Here is a 9,522-nt window from a genome sequence, read left to right on the forward strand (position 1 = left end):
ATGTTCTTCTCAACCCTCTCCATTGCTGCTATCCTTGCAGCCCTCCCTTCTACTCTCGCCCTTCCTAATGTCACTGCTAAAGCGCTTCCGGCCGACTGCTCTTCCTACCCTCTCTACAATGAGGAGACAGGCAACGCAGGGCCGTGGATCCTCAACCTTGCCAATAGCGACAATGCAGACATTGAGGGCTGGGGTGACAGCTCAGTGTACTCCTACTCATACAGCCCAGCAACTGGCCCAGTAATGCGATGGGGCTACGTGAGTGACCTGGCTGAGGAACAACGCAACAAACACTGACCTCTGCAGATGACAATCGTCTCCAACAACCAGTTTGCCAAGACTGCCTTGCAGTGCCAGTCCTCTCGTCTCCACGCTTGGACTGACACGGCGTTGACCCGCGCTGGCGCTCCTACCAATGTCGCCTGGACACCTCTATCACTCTCGCAGTACCCATACGACGCCAGCCTCTTGTACTTGATCGACGGGGATGCGCCGACGCTCTACGAGCACTATGTCGGTGACGTGAAGCAAGACGGATACTTTCTCGGCGGTTACAACACCACGACATGGGGCGTGCAGTGGCAGGAGGCGACTGGTCCTGGAAGCTACAACCAGCCTTTCTTCTACATGAGGCTGCTACCGGAGGGACAGAGCTTGAAGGCTAACGAGACGAAGAGCTTTGTGAAGATCGCGTACTAGAAGTATCTCTAAGCTAGGGGAGGGTCGAAGAATTGCACATAGCGCGATAGGTAGATTGTGGAGGACCTGCCTACAAGCAGAAGTCGATATCTAGACGCTTGATTGTAGAACCACTTCTCGTGCACCCCTAACAGGAATGTTTAGTTCATATCCCTACTCTCTGTTATGTATACTTTTCTTTCTCGATCGCTCGATATCTACGTCAACCGTGCGGTCGTTAGGAGCAGCCATATTCTAGTCTAATACTACTCGATCTTCCCATCCAAGTTTGACTAGAGGCTATGACAGGTTCAGCTGACTCTGCGAGGATGCCGCCATCCAGGATCCACAGAAGCGCATGATACTGTCAAGCTCGTCGGTCACGGCGCCACAATATAAGCCTTATGAGGAAAAAGAAGTGACTGCTCTCATTTATATCTCTCAAAGCACGTATGAGCAAGATACTTACCTGGAAGTACAGCAGACAGGCAGTCTGTTCTCTGATGCAAACCTCATAAGACTGTATTTACTGTCCCTGACGAATGTGGTTGCGGGAAAACTGCAAGGTAGCGCGCGCCTGCACCAGTCCTCGCTGCACGAGCGCAATTTCGACCAAACACAACGACGACGCGGAAGACAATATCGGACCTAGAGAAGTGCAAACAACCAATCACATCTGCTCCGATATCCAACTGTCACTGCGCCTACCTGCGCGTTTTCGTAGTGCACGCCACGTCTGCAGTGATTCCAGTTTCGAAGCGGAACTCAGCTGAGGCTATCGAAAGTTGGAGAGAGTCGAGGCTCAACAGCAACTACCCCACCGCCACCTCCAACTTTTGACCTTGGGTTCACGCTAGCCCCGCATCTGCCCCGGATTGGGATCTGGGGCTGGGGATGTCTCGGGCGACTTGGAGACGCTCTTGGAATTGGAGCAGCGAGACGCTCTCCGAAGAGCAGCGACCCCAGAGCGCGAGGTCTGCGGCTGTGAGGCTCAACGACCGTTCACGACCATCACAACCCTCTCGCACGAAAACAACCCAGCAGCGACAAGTCTGCCGAACCATCTGACCACTTGCCAGGAACCAAGCTTTCAGGCGTGTCTTGACAAAGCTTTTCCTCTGCCACGTGGAAGCGCCAAGCAACGCTTAGCACATCTTGGTTGCCTACTAGCCAAGTTAGCACCGTGGATGGCGCCAGCCCTCAGCGGTTCCTGCCCATCATTGGCGGAGATGGGATGCGGGTGTCACAACGATGCAAAGACGACGGCCGCGGGGGTGGTGCACGCGACGGCTCCTCGCCATGGCCCCCAGCAGCGAACCGTATGACTCTGGGGTGCCGATCGGTCTGGAATCATGCGGTGGGTGACTGGGCGCTGAAGGACGTGTTAAAAGACGGGACGGTTCCCCAGGTTTTGGAGATGCATCGCTGGTTCTGCTCTGCTCTTCCTGACGAGCTGACAATCGGTTCTTTTGCTTTTACCACTGAGCATACCTACACCTCTTGATTGGGGTCTTATTCCATCCATCTTGACGTCACTCTCCGTCCTCCGTTCTCCATCATGGCAGACGAGAAGTACAGCGCTGAGCAGCACGAATACGCTCCGCGGGTTCAGCAGAAGCCAAGCGTCGGTCGTTATGCCGCGACGCGCATCACGACCCTCAAGCCCGCCATGGCCAAGGTGCAGAACCCCATTGCACTTCTCCGGCTCCTGAACCTCCAGCAGTGGATGTTCTTCCTGGTCGCATTCTTCGCGTGGTCGTGGGACGCCTTCGACTTCTTCACTGTGTCGCTTACTGTCGAGCCGCTTGCTGAGTCTTTCGGCAAGACGAAGAAAGGTGGGTAATCAGCTTTTCGTCACATGGGAATGAAGCTAATTCAAGAATAGATATCACCTGGGGCATCACCCTCGTGCTGATGCTGCGGTCCGTTGGCAGTATCATCTTCGGGCTGGCTGCTGATCGCTATGGGCGAAAGTGGCCCTTCATCATCAACAACCTCCTGTTCATTGTGTTGGAGCTGGGCACCGGGTTCTGCACCACATACGAGCAGTTCCTCGGTGTGAGGGCGCTCTTCGGCATCGCCATGGGTGGCCTGTACGGAAACGCTGCTGCGACTGGTATGTCCATCTCTTCTCTCACCAGACATGCAAGACTGACTCCTGCTAGCTCTGGAAGACTGTCCCGAGGCCGCGCGTGGTATCATCTCCGGCATGCTGCAGCAAGGGTATGCATTTGGGTACCTCATGGCGACCGTCTTCGCGCGCGCCTTTGTTAACACCGTCGGCCACACCTGGCGCCCTCTCTTCTGGTTCGGCGCAGGCCCCCCCGTGCTGATCATCATCTTCCGCCTGTGCCTGCCAGAGACGCAAGCGTACCAGGAGCGCAAGCGGATCCGCGAGGAAGAGCCCAACGCGGCCAAGCTGTTCATGCAGGAGGGCAAGCACGCGCTCAAGAAGCACTGGATCCTACTCATCTACATGGTGCTCCTGATGGCCGGCTTCAACTTCATGTCCCACGGCTCCCAGGACCTGTACCCCACCATGCTGTCCAACCAGTACAACTTCTCCGCCAACCAGGTCACCGTGACCCAGGTCGTGGCCAACCTAGGCGCCATGACAGGCGGCACGCTCGTCGGGTACAGCTCCTCCATCTTCGGCCGCCGTCTGAGCATCATCGTCATGTGCATCATCGGCGGCGCACTGCTGTACCCATACACCTTTACGAGCAGCAACGCCGTCATCGCCGCCGCCTTTTTCCAGCAGTTCTGCGTCCAGGGCGCATGGGGCGTGATCCCCATCCACCTGATGGAGCTCTCGCCGGGCTCCTTCCGCACCTTCGTCGTCGGCACCTCGTACCAGCTGGGCAACCTCGTCTCGTCGGCCTCGTCGACAATCGAAGCCACCATCGGCGAGCAGTTCCCGCTCCCCCCCAAGGGCAAAATCGCGCGCTACCAGTACGGCCTGGTGATATGCATCTTCATGGGCTGCGTGTACGCGTACGTCATCCTCCTCACGTTCGTCGGCCCGGAGTATCGCGGCCGCAACTTCGATGTCGCCGCTGATGAGGACATGGCGGCGGTTACGGGCGTGGATGATAAGATGCGCAATTACAGTGTCGATGAGGCGGAGAGGAGGGAGGTGCATGTTTGAGCGCGTCGAGCGTGTGTTGTGTTGTGTGTAAGGGGGGGTTGCGGGTTTGTTCGAGCAGCCAACCCTCGACTTGCCATCTCGTCCCTTCTCCCCCGTAGGCTGAATCAACGGCTTCCCCACCCCTCTCCCCTTGCGCCCAAGCCGTGACGTCCAAGGGCCTTGCATGTCTTCATTCCAAGTGCGTGCGTGGCACAGGGACATCGCAGCACCCCCACCCCCACCCCATACTGTAACCTATCGCAATGAGTCCATGTCTTCTTCTTCACCACCTACACACGCATGCAGCAAACGCTGGTACAGGAGCAGAGGTGCAGGGGTAGGGAATGAAGACACTACCCCTACTACCGTGTCGTGAAAGACAAGAAGTAGATACAAAGACGCTTACACTTCCACACTAGAGAGTAGAGAGTAGAGAGTAGAGAGTAGAAACAAGAAACAAGAAACAAGAAACAAGAAACAAGAAACCACAGTACACACACAACAACATCCAAGACGTAGCAAGCTACAACGTCTTCTACAGGAGGGATTCTGTGGTGCCAGGGTGGTGAGAGCCAAGTGCGTTGGGTTGGTGTTGCAGCGGGGTGGGAGGAGGGAGATGGATGAATGGAGATGTAGGGATGTAGGGATGTAGGGATATAAACTGGCATTTAATTTATTCTTCTTCTTCATTTGTCCTAGATAAGACACAGGCGGAGAGACGGTGGTAGAGGTAGACGAATGCTATGCAATGCAATAGAAGGGTGGATACGGACGTGACTCACGCTTTTAGTGCTGGATAAACTGCAATATACACATGGTCTGAGATTTCAATGAGCTGTGACACCTTCCACACTACGTCCTTGGATCGGAGAATCAGACGCTGCCAGTCAGTGCAACCCTAACCCACTAGCAGCGCGAGAACTCCCCGCCTCGCTGCCGAGTTCCTCCGTCAGGCGCTCGAGGTCGGCCATGCGCAGGGCCTCTTCGACGCTCTTGACAAAGTGGCGCGGGCCGCCGCACATGTCGACGATGCCGCTCTTTTCAAACAGCTGGCCGACGGGGCTGCGCTCGTGGGGGACGCGGCAGAAGAAGACGCGCGCGTCGCGCTTGCGGTAGCTGTCGACAATCTCCGAGAGCACCTGGGCGCCGGCGCCGTCGAGCGAGGTGACGCCGTGCACGTCGAAGATGACGTTTTTGTTGTGCTCGCGGCGCCGGATGCGCGGGAGGGCGGGGTGCGCGGCGCCGGTGCCGTGGTCTTCGAGGCGGCTCAGGCGCGAGCGCAGGTTGCCGGTGTTGGCAAAGGTGAGGGGTTCGGGGATCTTGACGATCAGGCAGCCCTCGATGAACTCCAGGCTGCCAGGGTCGAGCTCGGCGTTGGCGAATTGGTTCGTGGTGCCTGGCACGCGGCCGAGGATCTGGATGCGCGGGCGCACCGAGTGGCGGATGAGGCGCAGGATGGATAGCCCGATGCCCACGCCGATGCCGCGCTTCAGATCCCAGATGATGGTGATGAAGAAGATGAGACCCATGAGGAGCAGTTCAGACCAGCCGCGGATGCGCAGGAAGAAGTTGATGTCGTGGGGCGCTTCTTCGACGAGGGAATAGGCCACTACCGAAACCATGGCGCAGAGCACACCCTTGGGCAGGTAGTAAAAGTACGGCAGCAGGAAGACGGTGCTGAGGATCGTGATGATGGAGAGGAAGATGTTGGACATGGGTGTGAGGCCGCCCGTCGAAGCGTTGACTTTGGAGCGCCCATAGCCGCCAAAGGCTGGGAGGGCCATGAAAAGACCACCGGTCATGTTTGCGGTGCCGAGGGCGATGAGTTCGCGGTTTGCGCTGAGGGGCAGTTGGACGCCGTCTTTCTGGTGGTCGCCGGAGCCAAGGGATTTGGCGGCGACCGAGGACTCGAAGAAACCGAGGAGGGCGATGATCAGGCCGGTGTTGACGGCGTCGCCGACGTACTTGAGGTGTCTGGTGTCGAAGGGGAAGTGCACAGCGAAGAGGCTGCCGCTGGAGTTTACGTCGCCGAGGACGGCCAGGCCATGTTGGTCCAGCCTGTAGTGCCAGGTCAAGAGGGCAGACAGAACGACTACAACGAAGCGATCGGGGATGTAGGCCACACCGGGGTAGCGTGGCTGGAGCCTCTTCTTGAATTCTCTGCGAGCTTGTCAGTCGGGCGTGTCCACCCGGCTGTGGACTCGACGTACCTGAAGAACATGATGATGGCAAAGGCGGTAAAGGACATGGCGCACGTGAGCTTGTGGGCGCGGTGGATGTTGGAGACGAGGAAGACGAGCTTGTCCAGGGAGCTGCCGTGAGCGACGTGCTTGGCGGCCAGCCGTGCCAGGCCCGTCTCCGGGATCAGCTGGTCGATGAAGATGACGACACCGATGGCGCTGATGAAGCCTCGCAGGAACGGGCGACTCAGCACGTTGTCCAAGAAGCCCAGGCGGAACAGGCCGGCGACGAAGATGAAGCCACCGGCCATGCAGGTGACGATGCCCGCGATCTCCGCGTTCAATCGGCCGTCGCCCTCGCCCGAGGCACCCTTTTTGATGTTCTCGCGCACAATCTCGCCGACGAGCAGCGAGCCAGGGGCCTCGGGGCCGACAATCATCTGCGGACAGGTGCCGAGGAGGCCGTAGATGAGGGGGTTGATGGCGAAGCTGTAGAGGCCGTGGACGGGGGGCAGGTGGGCGAGGTTGGAGGCGTAGGACAGGGCCATGGGGATGTAGAAGGAGGCCATGGTGACGGCAGCGACGAGATCGCCCTTGAGGTAGCGCCACTTGTACTGGCGGGTCCAGCTGAGGACGGGGACGTAGTACTGCAGGTACCTGGGGGGGGGTGTTAGCTGGACGTGCCTGTGCCTGTGCCTGTGCCTGTGCCTGTGCCTGTGCCTGTGCTTGTGTCGGCTCGTCGGCTCGTCGACTCACATCATGCGCTGGCTCTTGATGCCGTGGCGCTCGGCGAGCCAGCGGGTGGTGCTCATGTTCTTGCGGTCGTCGCTGGCGAGGAGGCCGTCGGCCAAGGCATCGCCCAGCAGGGCGTGGGTGGCATCGGGCGCATGGCCGTCGGCGGTGGGCGCGGTGCTGGGGAAGGGGGCGTCGAAGCTGTGGTCCGAGTGGATGCTGCCGGCGAAGCTGCCGTAGTTGCGGTGCACGCCGGGCCGCGGCACCCACTCGTCCCTGGCGGCGGCGTCGAGCAGGCGTGAGCGGACGGTGGGCTCGGCCATGTCGACCTCGACGATGCCGTCGTGGGTCGAGTGTGGCGAGCGGGGCGTGTGGCTGTCTGGGAGGCTGTTGACGTCGTCGTGTTGGTGCTGGCGCGGGCCCGGCTCGTCGGCGTAGTAGGACTGGCGGCGGTGCATCGTCTCTTCCGGGCTGCTCGAGCGGTCCGAGGGGGCATGCGCCTGTCTCAGCTGGCTGGGGGTGGCGGGCGTGTGGGCGAGGCGCGCGCTGGCGCTCGAGGGGTCGCGCGAGTGTCCCGTCGACGGCGGCCCATGTTCGTTGTTTGTGCTGGTGGGCGGCATCGCGTCTGGCTGCCGTGCAAGGCCGGCGGCGGCTTACTCAGCGCTCCCTGGACTCGCTGCTGGGCCGGTGCTTGCAGTGCTTGCGGTGCTTGCGGTGCTTGGCGTGCGCGAGGACAGACGGAGGGAGGCGCGGTGGGTTGTGTCGGTCATGACGCTCGCTGCACGACGCTCTCGCAGCGGAGCAGCGCCGACGGACGGCGGCTGGAGTGCAGTTTCGTATTTTCCAGACGCCCTAGCCGCGGATCGACGACCGAAGGCCAAAGCCAAAGCCAAGGCCACAGCCTCTCGCGCGCCCTCGAGGCCGTTGCGGTCAGACCGCCCATGCACGTGCGCTAGCCGCGATCGAGGTCGAGGCCGCCCCAGCACCCAGCCGCCAGCCGCCAGCCGCCAGCCGCCAGACGAGAGCAGGCCAGGTCGCCCATCGAGCCGCGACATGCACAGTGCACGCAGAAGAGGCGTGGACATGGCCGTTGTCCAAGAGGCAGGACGGGCGGCCGTTGCAGTGCTCGCTGCACCACGGCCCAGCACATGGTCGGCCCTGCAGTAGCGGCAGCAGTGGCGGCAGCAGTGGCGGCAGCAGTGGCGGCAGCAGGAGCCTGTCTGTCTCGGAGTGCGCAACGGACTCTTGGGGGAAAAGGCGGGAGTCATCGTCATTTGCTCCGCAACCGCCAGCAGACGCGAGCCTCGACACTCCGACCGCGCTTCCTCGGCACTCCGACTCTGCACCACGCAATTACATCTACATCTACATCTACACCTACACCTACATCTACATCTATACCTACACCTACATCTACATCTATACCTACACCTACACCTACAACTACACCTCCACTTCCACCTCCACCTACACTTACACCTCCACCTCCACCTCCACCTCCACCTACACCTGACGCTGCGCTGCGCCGTCTCCCATTGACACCCCGCGCGCACACCTACCGACAGCATACCGCGCACCCACACCCCCCCGCCATGTCGTCCCCCACACTCCACGCCCGCGCAGAGGCCAAGCCCTTCGAGCACCGCTCCTGCCTCACCCCCGCCACCACCAAAAAGCTGCTCGACGCCGGCTACAAGGTCAACGTCGAGCGCAGCCCCACCAACCCGGACTACGAGCGCATCTTCAAGGACAGCGAGTTCGAGGACGCCGGCGCCACCCTCGTCGACGAGGGCTCGTGGACCCACGCGCCCAAGGACCACATCATCATCGGCCTGAAGGAGCTGCCCGAGGAGGACTGGCCGCTGCAGCACACCATGGTCCACTTTGCCCACTGCTACAAGCAGCAGGCCGGCTGGGACAAGGTCCTGGCCCGCTTCCCCCGCGGCGGCGGCCTCCTCTACGACCTCGAGTTTCTGCACGACGACTCGGGCAGGCGCGTCGCGGCCTTTGGCTACCACGCTGGCTTCGCCGGTGCCGCGCTGGCCATCAAGGTGCGTTGACCTTTCTGCCGACCAGCAGCCCCCGCACTGACAAGACCAGACCTGGGCATGGCAGCTCACCCACCCCAACGGCGAACCCCTCCCCGGCATCGACACCTTCACCCAAGGCCGCGGCTACTACAACACCGAGAGCGACCTGATCGCCCAGCTCAAGGACGACGTCGCCGCCGGCGAGAAGGTCGCTGGCCGCAAGCCCACCAGCCTGGTCCTCGGCGCACTCGGCCGCTGCGGCTCCGGCGCCGTCGACCTGCTCCACAAGGTCGGCTGCCCCGACATCAAGAAGTGGGATCTCGCCGAGACCAAGGAGCGCGACGGCCCCTATCCCGACATCATCGAGTCGGACATCTTCGTCAACTGCATCTACCTCTCCAAGCCCATCCCGCCCTTTGTCGACCGCAAGAGCCTCCAGTCCCCCAGCCGCAAGCTCAGCGTCGTCTGCGACGTCAGCTGCGACACAACCAACCCCCACAACCCCATTCCCATCTACAACATCAACACCACCTTCGACAAGCCCACCGTCAAGGTCGACGTCGACGGCACCGGGCCCACCCTGTCCGTCATCTCCATTGACCACCTGCCGTCGGCGCTGCCCCGCGAGTCGTCCGAGGCCTTCAGCAACGCCCTGCTGCCCAGCTTGATGGCTCTCAAGGACCGCCACAGCACCCCCGTCTGGCAGCGCGCCGAGAAGCTCTTCCAGGAAAAGGTACACACCCTGCCTGGCGGCGTGCCCGCGAAGGAAGTATAG

General features: G+C 60.9%; 4 protein-coding genes across 4 annotated transcripts, besides 8 other annotated features; 3 read left to right on the plus strand and 1 right to left on the minus strand.

The window, feature by feature from the left end:
- Positions 1–699, plus strand: EKO05_0000877 (uncharacterized protein; the record flags this gene model as incomplete). The annotated part of the gene is made up of 2 exons (XM_038936616.1): positions 1–258; positions 307–699. 2 exons carry the CDS (start codon positions 1–3, stop codon positions 697–699), a joined length of 651 nt encoding a protein of 216 aa, XP_038803420.1.
- A 1,537-nt stretch (positions 700–2,236) lies between these two features.
- EKO05_0000878 (Carboxylic acid transporter) lies at positions 2,237–3,826 on the plus strand (the record flags this gene model as incomplete). Its single annotated transcript, XM_038937018.1, has 3 exons — positions 2,237–2,513; positions 2,564–2,794; positions 2,844–3,826. The coding sequence occupies 3 exons, from the start codon at positions 2,237–2,239 to the stop codon at positions 3,824–3,826; spliced, it is 1,491 nt and encodes a 496-aa protein (XP_038803421.1).
- A 382-nt stretch (positions 3,827–4,208) lies between these two features.
- Positions 4,209–4,222: a tandem repeat.
- Positions 4,223–4,249: a tandem repeat.
- Position 4,250: 1 nt separating this feature from the next.
- Positions 4,251–4,291: a tandem repeat.
- Positions 4,292–4,302: a tandem repeat.
- A 390-nt stretch (positions 4,303–4,692) lies between these two features.
- Positions 4,693–7,337, minus strand: EKO05_0000879 (uncharacterized protein; the record flags this gene model as incomplete). Its single annotated transcript, XM_038936623.2, has 3 exons — positions 4,693–5,965; positions 6,016–6,642; positions 6,742–7,337. The coding sequence occupies 3 exons, from the start codon at positions 7,335–7,337 to the stop codon at positions 4,693–4,695; spliced, it is 2,496 nt and encodes an 831-aa protein (XP_038803422.2).
- Positions 6,666–6,716: a tandem repeat.
- A 366-nt stretch (positions 7,338–7,703) lies between the features above and the next one.
- Positions 7,704–7,735: a tandem repeat.
- A 130-nt stretch (positions 7,736–7,865) lies between these two features.
- On the plus strand, positions 7,866–9,522 carry EKO05_0000880 (Saccharopine dehydrogenase; the record flags this gene model as incomplete). Its single annotated transcript, XM_038936949.1, has 2 exons — positions 7,866–8,768; positions 8,818–9,522. The coding sequence occupies 2 exons, from the start codon at positions 7,866–7,868 to the stop codon at positions 9,520–9,522; spliced, it is 1,608 nt and encodes a 535-aa protein (XP_038803423.1).
- Positions 7,878–7,933: a tandem repeat.
- Positions 8,072–8,228: a tandem repeat.

This window comes from Ascochyta rabiei, chromosome 1, assembly GCF_004011695.2.
Source record: "Ascochyta rabiei chromosome 1, complete sequence".
In the NCBI taxonomy this organism is placed as follows: Eukaryota; Fungi; Ascomycota; class Dothideomycetes; order Pleosporales; family Didymellaceae; genus Ascochyta; species Ascochyta rabiei.